At 38.6% G+C, this 18,770-nt stretch overlaps 1 protein-coding gene across 2 annotated transcripts in view; it reads left to right on the top strand.

Annotated features, from left to right (window-relative positions):
• LOC137638641 (cholesterol transporter ABCA5-like) overlaps nt 1-6,184 on the top strand; it is a 269,061-nt gene extending 262,877 nt beyond the window's left edge. For both annotated transcript variants that reach the window (XM_068370905.1, XM_068370904.1), the window contains exon 33: nt 59-6,184. In XM_068370905.1, the coding sequence (XP_068227006.1) occupies nt 59-180 (122 nt within the window). In that variant the 3' untranslated portion in view covers nt 181-6,184. The remainder of the gene's footprint in view (nt 1-58) is intronic.
• Nucleotides 6,185-18,770: the final 12,586 nt, after the last annotated feature.

Below are 18,770 nucleotides of genomic sequence, written 5' to 3'. Positions count from 1 at the left end.
ATTTAATTTTAACTATTTGTGAATACTAATGGGAATAAATTCTACTGTTTTATTTCAGCAAAGGGGAAGAGTTTGTTACAGGAATACGCCTTGAGTCAGACAACCCTAGAACAAGTGTTTTTGAAGTTTGCTAGGGAGCAAGAGGAAGATAATGACATTCCCTTAGAGGGAGGAATTTAAATACTATATTCACAAATTTACGTGTAACATGGCACATTATGTAGTTAAATATTCTATAAACAATATAGTGATAATGTTTTAAAAATTGTAGTTTGTAATTAGCTTGGACACTGCCACTGTACTGTTATTTACATTCCATATATATATATATTTTTCGTTGTAAAACACTGGCATCCATGACTTTAATGCTAGTCATTTGGTTTTCTATAAACTGTATCTTTATAATATACAGTTTATGCCAAATTTTGTATACACTGGAGTATGCCTCAGTATCTGCAGTTAACATACTTTTAGTTATACCATTCCATTATTTGTGAAGGTAATGTTCATTCCCTCTCATAATAAAGAGGTGGAAGCCAAGGAAATAGTCCAGATGTACGACCTATTAAATGGAGACTGAATTAAATGGTATTTACACGAGACACAGAAAATTTAAATATTGGTGGCAAGTGAAAATTATCTTGTTTTAAACATGTTAAGTGAAGATATTAACTACTGTTGTAATTAAGGAAATTATTTGTTGTTGGAAAACTTAATAAGCAAAATCGGGAAGATCATGCAAGTCTGTGATTAGCAAGATTTTCAGAGTATTTTTTCTTCAGCTATTAAGGCATTTAATATCAATACACTGATTAATTTTATCTCAATTGTCTTTTTGCAACTACATACTGTATATGTATTCTTAATTAAGTAAATCTTAACTGATCAAGAGCATGACCATCTTTACATTACTAAACTATATACTGTACGTAACTCATTTTTTGCTTACAATATCTAGTGTTGTATTCGATTTGCTGTGGTGGTGAGCATAATTTAAGCTTAACGTAAACTAACCTCCAACGTCCTTGTTGTTTAATAAAAAAAAAATTTATTTATGCAAATCTGAAAATTAGTCGAAATATTTTTTCCAATACGTAGTTTACCAATACAGTCAGCCCTCCTCCTTTGCGATAGTTAGGTTACAGACATAGGCGCCAAAAGGGAATTTTTGCAAATAAATGCTGCACTAGGGTGGGCTAACTCCTAACCTAAAAAATCACTGCCCCTTGCGACGAGCAGGTGCCTGAGTTGATGATTAACACAGTAAATACAGCCTAATATTGTTTTAACTAGGAATCTACAACAGTTTATAATCATATATACAGTGTACAGTACATTTGCACACAAGTACACTACAGACTGGACACAGTAAGGTTACAGTACAATATTGTGCTAAAGTAAAGTTTTACCAAGTTGTCATCTTCCCCTTACAGTTCTGTATAGCAAAAGTTATTTCTATCTAGTAATACTGTACTGTAACCTTATACTCACTGATACTGTAGTGTATAATATTATAATACTGTATATGTACAGTAATATTACTATAATACAGCTTAACTGTGCTTACTGTAAGTGTTCGGTGTTTTCGTTCAGACGACTCATAGCCTAGCCACTACGCATTTTCTTGAAGCATGACGCAACTTATGTGTTGTCTCTTGCGAAGTATGCTATATCTATACTTTCTTAAACAGAAATACAGCTTATTTTATGAACTAAAACCTTAAATATCTATAATAATTGATTCTTTTAAATAAAACAAAAACAGTACACACACATACACACACACTCAAATGTGAAGTGACAGGTGCAAATATAAAGACCATAGGAAAAAATATGTCCATACTAGTAATATACAGACCACCACATCAAACACAAAAACAGGACGAAGAACTGTTTAGACAACTTGGACAAGAAGTTAACAATAAGCTACCTGTCCTAATGGGAGACTTCAATGCAGCAGTCAACTGGGACACTATCAATTCTACATAATATACAGAGGGATATAGGCAACTAGAATTTGTCAACAATGAATTCCTCTGTCAGTGCGTTGATTAATCAAGTAGGAGAAACAACATACTAGATATTGTGCTAACAGAAGAAAATTTAGTATTATTATTATTATTACTAGCCAAGCTACAACCCTAGTTGGAAGAGCAAGATGCTATAAGCCCAAGGGCTTCAATAGGGAAAAATAGCTCAGTGAGGAAGGAAATAAGGAAATAAATAAATGATGAGAATAAATTAACAATAAATAATTCTTAAAACAGAAACAACGTCAAAAATGATATGTCCTATACACTATAAACTATTAACGTCAAAAACAGATATGTCATATAAAAATTATAAAAAGACTAATGTCAGCCTGGTCAACATGAAAACATTTGCTTCAACTTTGAACTTTTGAAGTTCTAGTCAACTACCCGATTAGGAAGATCATTCCACAACTTGGTAACAGCTGGAATAAAACTTCTAGAATACTGTGTTAGTATTGAGCCTCCTGATGGAGAAGGCCTGGCTATTAGAATTAACTGCCTGCCTAGTATTACGGACAGGATAGAATTGTCCAGGGAGATCTGAATGTAAAGGATGGTCAGAGTTATGTAAAATCTTATGCAACATGCATAATGAACTAATTGAACGACGGTGCCAAAGATTAATATCTAGATCCGGAATAAGAAATTTAATAGACCGTAAGTTTCTGTCTAACAAATTAAGATGAGAATCAGCAGCTGACCACCAGACAGGAGAACAATACTCAAAACAAGGTAGAATGAAAGAATTAAAACACTTCTTCAGAATAGATTGATCACCGAAAATCTTGTAAGACTTTCTCAATGTGCCAATTTTTTGTGTAATTGAAGAAGACACAGACCTAATGTGTTTCTCAAAAGTAAATTTACTGTCAAGAATCACACCTAAAATTTTAAGTCATACAAATTTAAAGAAAAACTATTAATAATGAGATCCGGATGTTGAGGAGCCACTGTCCTTGACCTACTTACAATAATACTTTGAGTTTTGTTAGCATTCAACTTCATACCCCATAATTTGCACCATGCACTAATTTCAGCTAAATCTCTATCAAGGGATTCACCAACCCCAGATCCACATTCAGGGGATGAAATTGATGCAGAGAGAGTAGCATCATCTGCATATGCAACAAGCTTGTTTTCTAGGCCAAACCACATGTCATGTGTATATAGTATGAAAAGTAATGGGCCAAGAACACTACCCTGTGGAACACCGGATATCACATTCCTATACTCACTATAGTGCCCATCAACAACAACTCTTCGAGATCTTTTACTAAAAAAATCAATGATAATGCTAAGAAACGACCCACCCACTCCCAACTGTTTGAGTTTGAAAACAAGGGCCTCATGATTAACACGGTCAAAGGCAGCACTAAAATCAAGGCCAATCATACAAACTTCCTCACCACAATCAAGGGATTTCTGTACAGCATTGGAAATAGTAAGAAGAGCATCACATGCTCCAAGGCCTTTATGAAAACCAAATTGCAAACTAGGGAATAGATGATTACCTTCAGCAAACCTATTAAGACGTTTTGCCAGAAGACGTTCAAAAACTTTAGACAATGTGGGAGTTATGGAAATTGGGCGGTAATCAGTGGGACTTGAGCTACCACAAACACAATTACAGAGGAGCAACATTACCAATTCTCCAATAAGTGTTAAAAGCTCCTCTTCTTGCTAACTTGCGCAAAATAACAGATAACTTTGGAGCTAAGAAATCTGCTGTCTTCATAAAAAACAAAGGAAAAATGCCATTTGGGTCTACACCTCCATAAGCATCAAGGTCCATCAACAGAGCTTTAATCTCATGAGATCGAAAAGCTAAACTAGTTAGTTTAGCCTCAGGAAAACAGGAATGAGGAAGTTCAAGTTTTTCATTACTCTGTTTACATTAAAAAACATCAGCCAACAGGGTTGCCTTTTCCTTTGGACAGCGAGTGACTGAGCCATCTGGTTTAAGTAAAGGAGGAACTGTTGCATCTACATCAAAGAGTGCCGATTTAAGGGTATACCACCATTTATGTTCCCGAGTTGTGCCAGAAAGGGTTTCTTTTATGGTTAAATTGTACTCCTTTTCAGTTGAGGCATAAACTCTTTGAGCAAAAGCTCGAAGCTGAGTATAGTTGTTCCAGTTCAAATTTGATCTGTTACCCTTCCAAAGATGATAGGCCTCCTGCTTCTCCAAATAAGCATGTCTACAATCATCATTGAACCACGGTTTGTCCTTCACACTGTACCTTAGCACACGAGAAGGGATATGCCTATCAATTATGTTGACTAGATTCTCATTCAAAGGGACAACAGGATCTACACTACTATATAATTGTGACCAATTCAAGCACAAAAGATCATGCAAAATCCCCTTCCAGTCTGCTTAGGATTTCATATAAATTTTACAAGAGTATGATATATCAGGGACAGGCTGCTCAGTCTTCACTACTAATGAAATCAAGGCATGATCAGATGTCCCAACTGGAGAACCAATCTTACTAGTTATAACGCCAGGGGAGTCAGTGTATACGAGGTCCAAGCAATTACCAGACCTGTGAGTGGCTTCATTTATGATTTGCTCACAGCCTGATTCAGGGGCAAAGTCTAAACCTCTTAACCATGGCAATCGGTAGGAGAGATAGAACTTAACCACTCCCTTTGGCGAGCATTAAAATCACCAACAAAGACAAAAGAAGCCTTTCTATCATCTTCTTGTATCTTAGCTATAATGGTAAGAAGACAATCAAAGATAGAATCATCCATGTCTGGATTCCGGTAGATTGAACACAAATAAAAGTTGTTATGCCTGTCACAAACTTTTATTACCTGAATCTCATTACATCCACATTGATAGCAGGACTTATGAGAAGCAGGGTACTCTGTCCTAATATACACCGCCATTCCCCTGGCCCTAGGGATGACATCACGTTTCAAGATTATTGGCTTCTTAAAACCAGTTATAAGGAGCTCAGATGAGTGCCTCATATTAGAAACCAAAGTTTCTGAGCACAAAAGAATATCATACTGTCTGGACCCAACTGTAAGGTCTTCGATATTTGCATGAAGACCACGAATATTGCAATACAGAAGACGACATTGACGAAATCTAGGACGTACTGGTCCCGCATTTCGCTCAATGTCTCCAGACAGCATAAGAATTAATAGAAATAAAAAAGACATCATACTTAAAAACTAGACTAACAAAAATTATAACAAAAACAATATGTACTGAATTATAAATATAAATAAAGTGATTGATGAAACCCATAGACTATAGTAAAAAGTTGGAAAAACTGGTCAACATGGAGGAGCCGATACACCATGCAAGGCTAAACACCCTCCAGGATAACCACTTCAACTGAAGGGAGGACAGTAAGGATGGTTTTGAGAAGAAAAAGAATTGGAAAAGGAAAAGACAACCTCTTAATAAACCACCAGGCATCCATGGCCCTTCTATTAAGCCTGCCCAACACACCATATTTCAAAAAAACAAGAGGAAGAAAAAAAAATAATAAGAAGATAGAATAGTGTGCCCAAGTGTACCCTCAAGCAAGAGAACTCTAACCCAAGACAGTGGAAGACCATGGTACAGAGGCTATGGCACTAGCCAAGACTAGAGAACAATAGTTTCATTTTGGAGTGTCCTTCTCTTAGAAGAGCTGCTTACCATAGCTAAAGTGTCTTTTCTACCCTTACCAAGAGGAATGTACACTGAACAAATTGCAATACAGTAATTAACCCCTTGGGTGAAGAAGTGTTTAGTAATCTCATTGTTGTCAGGTGTATGAGGAATGACGAGAATATGTAAAGAATAGGCCAGACTATTCTGTGTAAGTGTAGGCAAAGAAAAAATAAGCCGTAACCAGAGAGAGGGATCCAATGCATTACTGTCTGGCCAGTCAAAGGATCCAATACCTCTCTAGTAGTATCTCAACGGGCGGCTGGTGCCCTGGCCAACCTACTATCTACTATCCAGTGTTTCAGTATGTGAAAATATTGGCAAAACTGACCACAGAATAGTTAGGTTTTGGGTAAATATTCCTCATCTAAAAGAATGAAAATTATAAAAAAAAAAAAAAAACTAGATTACAGGCAGAGTAACTGGATAAAACTGAAAGAATACACCAATAATTTAGAATATGACAAAACAGGGAACATAGATACGCAATGGGATTCCTTTGTAGAAATATATAAAGAAAAAAGGGCTAAATGTATACCGCATAGAAAAAATTTTACCAAATGGAACTCTGCAGAGAAATAACCAATGCAATAAGAAGCAGAGACAGGAAACATAAATCAATGGATCCACAGCCTTCAATTCAAGATATCTCTGAGCACAGGAAGTTGAGCCAAAAAGTAGATAAATTAGTTAGAAATGCCAAGATCAATTAAGAGAAAAGAGTGGCATCAGTAGTAAAGAAAACCCAAAAAAATTTTTTTGCATATGTAAGCAGTAAAAAGCCAGTCAAAAACAACATTAGCCCATTATAACAAATGGTTTGGAAAAAGCCGAAATGATGAATGCAATTTCACAACCGTATTCACTAAGGAAGAATCAACGGCTCTTCCCAAACCAGCCATCAAATATGAAGGGCCACAACCATTAAACAGAATTATATTTACAATGGATGATGTCAAAAAGAAAATGAAAGGACTCGGTGAGTCCACGGCACCAGGTACAGATGTTATTCATACAAGAGATTATAGAACTAGAAGAGATAACCATACAATTTTACTAAATGTTCTGAAAGACAGCCACTGAAAGAAATGGATCACAAGGATGGAAACTAGGCAATGTTCCTTCAATCTACAAGAAGGGACCAAAAGACGAATCTGGCAACTACAGACCTGTTTGTCTAACTTCAGTGCCTTGCAAAATTTTTGAATCAATTATAGTAGATTCAATAGTAGAACACAAGAAAAAAACAATCTTCTGATACAACTAACATGGATTTAGACAAAAAAAAAAAAAAAAAAGATCATGTATGAAATCTTTTGGAATTTTTCCACATGTTTAGCATCTATGACAAAAGCAGGGCCATAGACATCATATACCTAGACTTTCAAAAAGCTTTTAATAAAGTGCCTCATAAAAAAATTAATGGTCAAAATTGGAGCACTAGTCATTACTGACTAGCCAGCAAAATAGATAAAAAATTGGCTAACAAACAGAAAAGAGAGAGTTGTAATTAATGGAGAAATTTCAGAGTGGGCAGCTGTTACAACCAGAGTACCTCAAGGATCCGGCGTAAATGCTACAAACTTAGAAGACAGAGAAGCCTTAAGAGAGGATCTAATGAAGCTAAGAGAATGGTCCAGAAAATGGCAGATACCTTTTAACTGGGAAATGCAAAGTCATGCACATAGATTATATTAACCCACGATTAGATTACTCACTGCTGGGTAATGAAATAGAAAATGTGGACCACAAGGATTTGAAGTTCACCAAACAGTATAAAAGATGAAAAGAAAGCACAAAAACTGATAGGTTACATAAAGAGACAATTCAAATACAGAAACAAAGAGACTGTACTACAGCTGTACACATCACTAGTAAGACCCCATCTAGATTACGTAGTCAAATTTTGGGCTCCTAGTATTCAGAAGGATAGAGATAGACTGGAAGCAGTACAAGCTAGGACCACCTAACTAGTTCCAACACTAAGGCAATTTGGACATAGACGAAGGATGGAACGTTTGAATTTACTTGATCTACAAACTCGATGACTAAGGGGACAGTTAAGAGAGGCATTCAAAATTCATAAAGGAATAACTAACGGAGACTAATACAATCTATTCGTGCTTGGCACAAATCAGTCCAGAGGTATTGGATACAAACTGGAATTGAAAAGATACAAAACCACTCAATATGGCAATTTCTTTACATACAAAATAGAAAATACTTGGAATAGACTTCCAGCAGATGTAATAAACAGTAACATGGTAAACGAGTTCAAGAATAAGTTAAACAAGATCATTAGAACTCTCTAAATACTTAAAGGAAATCGCTGTACCAAGGAGCAAGTGGAGTCTCCGCGGATGGACTAAAAAGTCTTCGACACGCACGCGCATACATAATACTGTATATATATATATATATATATATATATATATATATATATATATATATATATATATATATATAATGTGTGTGTGTGTGTAATAAATGAAATCTTTGTTTCTTTGCAAAGTCTTTATTGAGGCTTTATAATCGAGCACCACAGAGCTAAAACCTAAATTTCGTGCATTGGCAGCATGGATGAAACTCCATTATGCGCTTCAACAGAGAAGCATTTCAAACAAAACTATTGAAATTATTTTGCTAATTGAAAAATGATGGATCAAGTAATAATAGTTTCTTTTAGTAAATATGAAATATCCTTCGACAGCATGCCTTAATAGTAAGGGAGTTATTTGATCAGAATATTGAGGTTGACACCAGACTACGCAGGGTTGATTAGCTAATTTGAATGTGAACAATGAATGATAAAATTTGCTATGTTTTTAATTAGAAATATGATACTAAAATGTGAATATTACATGCATTATTATTGGATACAGAAGCGAAACACCAGTTTAATCAAAATCCGGTTTATGTCAAATATAACTGTACACTGTACAGATTGCGCTAGGACCAGCTGGGTGTAGAGATAGGTGTAAAGGAGCGTGGGCTATTTGAAATTATTGTCCGGCTTTAATTTTATCGCGTTTTTTATGAGAATTTTTATTTAATAGGTATTGCATTGTTCTTGGCCGCAAAAAAAAAACAAACCGTGAAGCAAGAACAAGAGCCCACAATTAACGAGAGCCGACTGTATATAGTAGATGAGAATAGATCAGTTTTGAGGGTAGCAGTTTAAACTTTACTTGTCAAAGCTCAAATAACATAGATTATATTTTTAAAGCTACAATATTCTTGCTTGGTCTTATAATCTTAGTGTCACAGTACAGAACATTTGTCTAAAATGCTAATCAATGTTTTATTACCTTGCTACATTATTAGGATTTAAGAAAAGATTAGAGTGCCACTCAAATGTCTGAAAGAGAAAATATGCGTGCATGAAAAGAGTAGTTTCCTTGTTAAAGGGAATTATATGGTAAGAGGTTGATTTATTTGTGTAAAATATTAGTTGCACACTATTGTAGATAGAAATATATCTTACTTTGAGTTAAAGGTTTACATACCTGATAAAAATAAAATTACCCATAAGGCCATGTGTATATGTCTATTTATTTTTGACTCTATAATTACGGGCATTATTAAACTTAAGTAGATATAGATATGGTTTAATTAAAAGTTTATTTACCATTGTAAAAATAAGAAAACTCAGGAGTATCTGACTTACAGGTGGATAAACATTATCTTCGTGTAGATCTTATAAATATTGATTTATTAAATGCTTTATAATTGGTTGTACTTAAGCCAAGGGCACAAAATTGTGATATTTTGATATTTAGTGATAGAAAAAGGATATTATTCCAAAGGACACTGAGTAGAGTAAGTTTTGTTTACTAGTTATATAATGGCATGTTGATTTTTGTTAAGGATACAATTGTGATACTTTGGTTTATAGGAATAAAAGAATGCGCACCTATTCAAAAGAGTATTGTAAAAGGAAGAGGTTATGTTCATCAAACTTATAATGATTTTCAAGACATGTTAGCCCAGATTTAAAAGTTTTCTATAAACTAATAATTATACAATTAAATGTAATAAATAATCATTTGCTACAAATTCATAAGCATTTTATTTAGTACCTTCTCTTAATCCTTTACTGTAAAAATGACAAATTCGGAAATAATTTGTATTTTTCCTTAACTAATACAAACCTGAAATTATTTATGTGGATATTCTTTCGGCAAAACTGGAAGGTAGCCATTCGACTTAAAGTGTAAAGTGGCAACCCTGCCTAACAACTTGAGCGGGTCGGCCGGGGGCGGCTGGGTGGTACCCAGTCACCTCTACATATATTCTAACAGCTGTGAGGTACTTCTTTTCATTGCAGGCAGGACTTCTGGGGGACAGGTGATGGCAGGCCAATTTATATAAATAACTCCAGGTTTGTATTAGTTAGGAACAAATACAAATTATCTCCAAATTAGTCATTTGTTCCTATACAGTACTAACAAACTTTCCGTTATTTATGTGGATGACTCACTCTTAGGTGGATGGAAGTCCTATAATCTGGCATGGAAGCTGACCCGGTTTTACCTAGCCCAGTATATGACTGTGGTCTATGGAAAATTTTGATACCTCGCTAAAAATACAAAGTGTGTATAATAGCGGCCTGTGCAATATATTGTAATGAGAGATTTGTACGTCTATGTGAACATTCCAAGTTTACATAGGAATAAGTACAGACTTTTCCCATTGTTTACCTCGTGAGAAACAATGGGGACGTGGACAGTATATATATTTATAACTTACACTAGGCTACACAAGGGAAGTGATGATTACCTGTAGAGGTTGACGCCAGTTTACAGAGAGACCCATGGGGCCGTTCCCCAAGGGAGGAGAAAATGAAGAAAGGAAAGCCAGACATTCTCTCACTCATCCTGGTCTCAACTCAGGTAACCAATTGCTACTTGTCCAACAAAGAGCCCGAGGTATTCTTAAACCACTTGTTGAGCAGCCACTACAGGACCGATATTAAAAGTATCAAGTCTCCTGTGGGTCACGTCTTTCAAATATTAGGCTGTGAATGTAGTTTCTTTTCCACATACTTGCTGGTAAAACTTGCAACACGGAAAAGTTGCGTTTGAAGGCCAGGGACACACTGATGCCCCTGACATCATGGGCTCTGGGTCGACGCGCTGGAGGAAGATCAGGGGCCAAGGTTCTTTCGATCACCTGGCAAATCCATGAAGACACAGTGTTCTTAGTGATCCTCTTTATTCTGCCAGAACTAACAAACAAATATGTTAGATGGGGTCATGTTGCTGTAGTGTGTTAAAGATAATACTATATCTCAAACTCCTCACTGGGCACAGTAACAATTGACCTGGGACATTGGTTACAGAACGGAGACTTGCAATCTGAAAGGGTCCGAACCTAGGGTCCAGAACCCCCGAATTTTGAGTCTTAGCAATGAACTCAAGGACGAAGCAGAGCGTCACTTCCCCCCATTCCCCTTGAATGGCTGATGTCGGTCAGTTGCATGGCATAATGGTTCGTAAGAAGGAGCCTCAAGACAAGGAACCACTTTCCCAGGAGGAGGCCTGATCTCCGACTGAGGGAGCGCAAGTGATCTCATAACTCCATAGGAGTAGAGAAAGCTCCAACGAAGAGGAAAGATCTACTCATTTCAACTTAAAGGCGAGGCTCAAGGCTGAGCGATAGCCTTTCACCGCCGAAATTCTTTCCACGACACCAACCAAAGAAGCGAAGGTGGATGAACTGTATCAAGGATGACCTTCGATCAAAGGGATTAACTGGTGATGAAGTGTGGGACAGAGGTAGATGAACGCTGGCCAGAAAAATTGACCCCACATAAGAGTGGGGAAAGATACAGACAAAGATGATGATCCTGAATGTATTACTTCTCCTCCTCCTTCTCCATCTCCTGCTTCAGCTACTGCTGCTGGTTCTGCTTCTTCTGAAGTCAGGCTTGATTTTATTCTTGCATTTGTCACCCTAACAAAGAAACAGTACAGGTGAATCTTCATCAAGGAACAAAGCGTACTAGAGCAAGTCAGACTTCTTCCCTCTGGAAAGTCCATTTGTAGAATATCACTAGGTATCCTGAATAGATTATTTCTGCTCCTCCTTCTCCATCTCCTGCTTCTACTGCTTCTTCGGCTACTGCTGCTGGTTCTGCTTCTGCAGAAGACACTTGATTTTTTCTGCATTTGTCCGCCTGACAAAGAAACAGTACAAGTGAATCTTCATCAAGGAACAAAGCATACTAAATCAAGTCAGACTTCTGTTTGGCAAGTCTGACTCTTCTTCTTCTTTCTACTTTGTCTGCATCTTTTTCCACCTTTATGTGGGGTCGATGTTTCTGGCCAGCATTCTCACATAAAGGTGGGAAAAGATGCAGACAAAGAAGAAGAGGACTTGCCAAAGGGAAGAAGTCTGACTTGCTTTAGTATGCTTTGTTACTTGATGAAGATTCACTTATACTGTTTCTTTGTCAGGCGGACAAATGCAGAAAAAAATCAAGTCTGACTTCTGCAGAAGCTGAACCAGTAGCAGTAGCCAAAGAAGCAGCAGAATGAAGATCAGCAGGAAAAAGAGAGTATTTGAGATTGAAAAATGGAAAGAATGGGGAAGTTAGTTTACAAGGAGAGAGATTGAAGAGTTGAAAATTTCAGGTATTTAGGATCGACAGTTGCAGAGAATGGTGATCTGGGGACAGAAATATACCACAGAATACAAGCAGGATGGAAGAATTGGGAAAAAGTGCGTGGAGTACTATGCAACAGGAAAATAGGGGTCAAGTTGAAAGCTAAAGTATACATGACAGTTGTGAGACTGGCAATGATGTATGGAGCGGAGACGTGGGCAATAAAGAAGACAGAAAAGAAGATTTATGTGGCAGAGATGAGAATGTTGAGATGGATGCGAGGGGTGACAAGAAGAGATAAGATACGGAATGAGGTAATTAGGGGTACGACAGGAGTTAAAAAACTATCAGATAAGATCCAAGAAAGTAGACTGAGGTGGTATGGTAATGACATGAGCAGAGATGAACAGTATATTGGGAGGAGAGTGATGGAAATGGAGGTACAGGGAAGGAGAAGGAGAGGGAGACCAAAGCAAAGGTGGGTGGACTGTATCAAGGATGACCTTCGATCTAAGGGATTAACCGGTGATGAGGTGTGGGACAGAGGTAGATGGAGAAAGCTGACTAGAAACATCGACCCCACATAGAAGTGGGAAAAGATGTAGACAAAGAAGAAGAAGAGGAGGAGGAGTTAGAAAACTATCAGATAAGATCCAAGCAAGTAGACTGAGGTGGTATGGTCATGTCTTGAGAAGAGATGAACACTATATTTGGAGGAGAGTGATGGAAATGGAGATACTGTACAGGGAACGAAAAGGAGAAGGAGACCAAAGCGAAGGTGGGTGGACTGTATCAAGGATGACCTTCGATCAAAGGGATTAACCAGTGATGAGGTGTGGGACAGAGGTAGATGGAGAAAGCTGACCAGAAACATCAACCCCACAAAGAAGTGGGAAAAGATGTAGACAAAGAAGGACTTTCCAGAGGGAAGAAGCCTGACTTGCTCTAGTATGCTTTGCTGAGTTTTTCCCTCTAGAAAGTCCATTTGTAGAATATCACTAGGTATACTGAATAGATTACTTATGCTCCTCCTTCTCCATCTCCTGCTTCTGCTGCTTCTTCGGCTACTGCTGCTGCTTTTTCGGCTACTGCTGCTGGTTCAGCTTCAGCAGAAGTCAGACTTGAATTTTTTCTGCATTTGTCCACCTGACAAAGAAACAATACAAGTGAATCTTCATCAAGGAACAAAGTACACTAAAGCAAGTCAGACTTCTTCCCTTTGGCAAGTCCATTTGTAGAATATCACTCCTTTGTCTGCATCTCTTCCCACTTCTATGTAGGGTTGATGTTTCTGGCCAGCTTTCTCCATCTACCTCTGTCCCACACTTCATCACTGGTTAATCCCTTTGATCGAAGGTCATCCTTGCTACAGTCCATCCACCTTCGCTTTGGTCTCCCTCTCCTTCTCCTTCCCTGTACCTCAATTTCCATCACTCTCCTCCTAATCTTCTTCTTTGTCTACATCTTTTCCCACTTTTATGTGGGGTCGATGTTTCTGGACAGCTTTCTCCATCTACCTCTGTCCAAGACTTCATCACTGGTTAATCCCTTTGATCGAAGGTCATCCTTGATACAATCCACCCACCTTCGCTTTGGTCTCCCTCTCCTTCTCCTTCCCTGTACCTCCATTTCCATCACTCTTCTCCCAATATACTGTTCATCTCTTCTCATGACATGACCGTACCACCCCAGTCTACTTTCTTGGATCTTATCTGATAGTTTTCTAATGCCTGTGCTACCCCTAATTACTTCATTCCGTATCTTATCTCTTCTTGTCACCCCACACATCCATCTCAACATTCTCATCTCTGACACATCCAGCTTCTTCTCTTCTGTCTTCTTTATTACCCATGTCTCTGCTCCGTACATCATTGCCGGTTTCACAACTGTCCTGTGTACTTTACCTTTCAACTTAACCTCGACTCCACACACGTTTTTCCAATTCTTCCATCCTGCTTGTATTCTGTGGTTATTTCTGCCCCCAGATCACAATCCTCTACAACTGTTGACCCTAAATACTTGAAATTTTCAACTCTTTTCAATCTCTCTCCATGTAAAGTAACTTCCCCATTCTCCCCATTTTTCAATCTCATATACTCTGTCTATTTCATGCTGATCTTCAATCCTCTTCTTCCACTCCTCCAGTTTCTCTTCTACTACCTCTCGCCTAGTGCTACACAGTATAAAATCATCAGCAAAAGCATGCACCAAGGAGACTGATCTCTAATAAATTGTGTTACAACATCCATGACCAGATCAAATAGGTAAGGGCTCAATGCAGACCCCTGATGTAGTGCCACATTTACTGGGAAACTTTGTTACTTACTTACTTTACTTTGATGGCTGCTTTTCCAGTCCCATACAGCAGGGAAACCCCACTCTCTACAGGACCTCCACTGTCGTTTTACCTTGTTCGTTTACAGTATTTATCTTTTCAAGTCATATTGTTCATTTACTGTTAAATCGTCACTGTCAAAAGAGTCATGAAATAAGAAAGTCTTCAGTTTCCTCTTGAAAGCCTTAATGTCTTCAATCATTTGAATGTTTCGTGGGAGCTTATTATATAGTCTCGGGGCAGCATATTTAAAGGCTTTGGAGCCAAAAGTGGATATAAATCTAGGTTCCAAAGGTTTGAAGCCATCTGTAACTATTCTCGTGTCGACACGATTTGTTGGCTGAGCAATATGTAGCAATTCTCTTAAGTATTTTGGACTACCGGTTCTGATAACTTGGTGAGTTATTGTACATATTTTAAATTCAATTCTCGCTTTAATCGGCAGCCAGTGTAAATCAATTAGGCCTATACTGCTCTTAACATTTGCTTCTCCCCTCTCATACATATCTTGGGTGATTCTTAAGTACCGTATATACTCGAGTAATATTCGACTTCGTGTAATGTTCGACCCCCTTATTTAGCCTTCAAAATCATGAATTCATCATATACCTCATGTAATGTTCGAGTCTTGATTTTGGCAGTAGGCTAGAGGTCTTTTATCTCCAGCCTACCATAATTACCAACAAAGTAAGGGTTATGTCTAAGTGCGACAAACAAATGTATAAAACAAATCGGAACGCCTAAATACTAACAGCTGTTTACAATAACAATTGAGTATTCAGCGTACATTTTCTAGCAAACACTTTACAATATAAATGAATAAGAATTTACTCATAACCCATCAAGATGTCTACCAAGAAATATAAAAAATTTACTGCAAAATTCAAGCTTCAAGTTATTGCTGCCGCTGTCCGCTGAAACGACAAATAACGTTAAAGCCATAAAAATGTTTGGAGTTAACGAAACTAGCGTTCGAACTTGGAGAAAAAAAAATGTGGATTCAATTAAGAAAATTTTTTGCGGTTTATTATTAATATCAATTAATACACCATACAAAGTAAAATAAAATGAGCCTAATTTTTTCATTAACCATATCACGCTATAATATACGCAACCCGACTGTTTGCTAGCTTCATACCTGCTGCGTTATGGTAAAGTCATTACTCGTAGCGGAAAAAAACTATTTATGATGGTTTAGGAAATAAAATCCATGCTAATAATATGCGTGGTGTTAAATGCACATGGTTAGTACTGTATATATAGGACTAGCCTATGTTTACCTACCGGTAGGTAACCTTATACACGTGTAAGCATAGCCTACGATTACCTACCGGTAGGTAGCAAAGCCTAGGGTAATGTTTGTGTAGGCCTAGCTTACGTTTACCTACCGGTAGGCCAGAAATTTTTACTTTTTTAAATATATATCTCGTGTAATGTTCGACCCTTGCTTTTTTAACTGAAAAATAGGCCTTCAAAAATCGAACATTACACGAGTATATACGGTATTTCTAAAGGACACCCTTTTCTCTCATACATCTTCACAGATCCTGACGTGGTACTCGATTGTATGCCTTCTCCATGTCAATAAAGACTACATGCAATCCTTTCTGTTTCTCTCGATGTTTTTCTATCATCTGCCTCAAAGCAAATATTACATCTACAGTCCCTCTTCCAGGCATGACTCCAAATTGTTCCTCACCAATTGTTGTTTCATCTCTGAGTCTCTTCTCAATGATCTTCCATATCTTCATAGTATGGCTTATCAACTTTATGCCTCTGTAGTTGCCACATTCCTGGATGTCTCCCTTCCCCTTATAGATGGAGATGATTAGGCTCCTTCTCCATTCTTCTGGCATCTTTTCCTGATTGAAGATCTTTTGCATCAGGTCCCATAAGATATCTATGCCTTTCTCTCCAAGACTCTTCCATAACTCTATGGTATATTATCCAGTCCTGCAGCTTTACTATTTTTCATCTTCTTTACTGCTTTTTCTACTTCTATTCTAGTCACTCCTATGGTAACTGCCTCGTTAGGGAGTCTATCTTCAAATACTGTTCACTAAGTATCAACAGATTACGTCTGCTCCTCCTCCTCCATCTCCTGCTAGTGCTGCTGCTTCTTCAGCTACTGTTGCTGGTTCTGCTTCTGCAGAAGTCAGACTTTTTTCTGCATTTGTCCACCTCACAAAGCAACAGTTCAAGTGAACCTTCGTTAAGGAACAAAGCATACTAGAACAAGTCGGATTTCTTCCCTCTGGTAAGTCCATTTGTAGAATATCACTAGGTATCCTGAATAGATTATTTCTGCTCCTGCTACTGCTGCTTCCTCTGCTACTACTGCTGCTGCTGCTTCTTCTTCTTTTCCCACTTCTATGTGGGGTCGATGTTTCTGGTCAGCTTTCCCCATCTACCTCTGTCCCACACCTCATCACCGGTTAATCCCTTAGATCGAAGGTCAACCTTAATACAGTCCACCCACCTTCGCTTTGGTCTCCCTCTCCTTCTCGCTCCCTGTACCTCCATTTCAATCACTCTCCTCCCAATATACTGTTCATCTCTTCTCATGTCATGACCATACCACCTCAGTCTACTTCCTTGGATCTTATCCGATAGTTTTCTAACTCCTGTGGTACCCCTAATTACCTCATTCCGTATCTTATCTCTTCTTGTCACCCCACACATCTATCTCAACATTCTCATGTCTGCCACATCCATCTTCCTCTCTTCTGTCGTCTTTATTGCCCATGTCTCCGCTCCATACATCATTCCCGGTCTTACAACTGTCCTTTGTACTTTGCCTTTCAACTTAACCCCTATTTTCCTGTCGCATTGTACTCCACGCACTTTTGTCCAATTCTTCCATCCTGCTTGTATTCTGTGGTTTATTTCTGCCCCCAAATCACCATCCTCTGCAACTGTTGATCCTAAATACCTGAAATTTTCAACTTTTTTCAATCTCTCTCCTTATAAACTAACTCCTCCATTCTCGTCATTTTTCAATCTCAAATACTCTGTCTTTTTCCTGCTGATCTTCAATCCCCTATTTTCCATTTCTCTTCTCCACTTCTCCAGTTTCTCTTTTACTACCTCTCCCCTAGTGCTACACAGTATAATATCATCAGCAAAAACGGATTTTGAAGCAGAGCGAAAACTCTATTTTTGGGTGAGATGGCCATACCATCCTGATGGAAGGTTCCTTTAGGCAGCTTTCTAAGGGATATTTAGCTACTGTGACGGGCCGAGAGAGGGTTGTGAACTCAACAGCTGCTACCTTCTCAAGGAGGGGATGGACTCCTTCAGGAGTGATACGGTGCCCTAAGAACGACACTTCGTTGGCGCCAAAGGTACACTTGTCGTACCGGACTACAAGGCCGTTTTGTTGCAGGCGGTCGAGCACGATGCGCAGGTGACGGAGGTGTTCCTCTTTTGAGGAGGAGAACACAAGTATGTCGTCCACATAACATACACAGAAAGGGAGGTTCCCTAAGATGCCATCCATGAGACGTTGAAACGTTGCCCCAGCATTACGAAGGCCAAAACAGGAGTAATTGAAGGTGTATGTACCAAACGGAGTGGTGATGGCAGTCTTGGGGATGTCTTCTGGGTTCATAGGCACCTAATAATACCCCTTCAGGAGATCGAGCGTAGAGAAAACCTTTGCTTTGTGCAGGTAGGAGGTCACGTCGGCAATGTTTGGGAGGGGGTAGTGATCCGGTTCTGTTTGCATGTTCAGGCGCCTGTAATCCCCGCACGGACGGAGGGAGCCGTCTTTCTTCAGAACGATGTGTAAGGGTGACGACCATGGGCTGAAGGCCTTTTGGCAAAGGCCCATTTCCTCCATTTCGGCGAACGTCTGTTTGGCGGCTGCCAATCGTTCCGGTGCCAGATGTCTGAATTTTGCGAAGACTGGGGGTCCCGTCGTCTTGATATGGTGATAAATACCGTGCTTGGCAGGAACCGTGGGCGTTTGGCGAAGTTCTGGACGGAAAACTTCCAGGTACGACGTGAGGAGGTGGGCGTAGGCATCCGTGGGTGCGCTGATGTGGAGAGCGAGGTTAGAGGGGGCGGGTTGAAGAGGTGTTGACAAGTACGAGTCGGCGTTGACCAATCGTCGGTGGGCGA

The sequence above is a fragment of the Palaemon carinicauda genome, chromosome 3, assembly GCF_036898095.1.
Source record: "Palaemon carinicauda isolate YSFRI2023 chromosome 3, ASM3689809v2, whole genome shotgun sequence".
Classification (NCBI taxonomy): domain Eukaryota; kingdom Metazoa; phylum Arthropoda; class Malacostraca; order Decapoda; family Palaemonidae; genus Palaemon; species Palaemon carinicauda.
The sequence above is the reverse complement of the archived record's forward strand: the minus strand, read 5'-3'. Positions and strand labels throughout refer to the sequence as shown.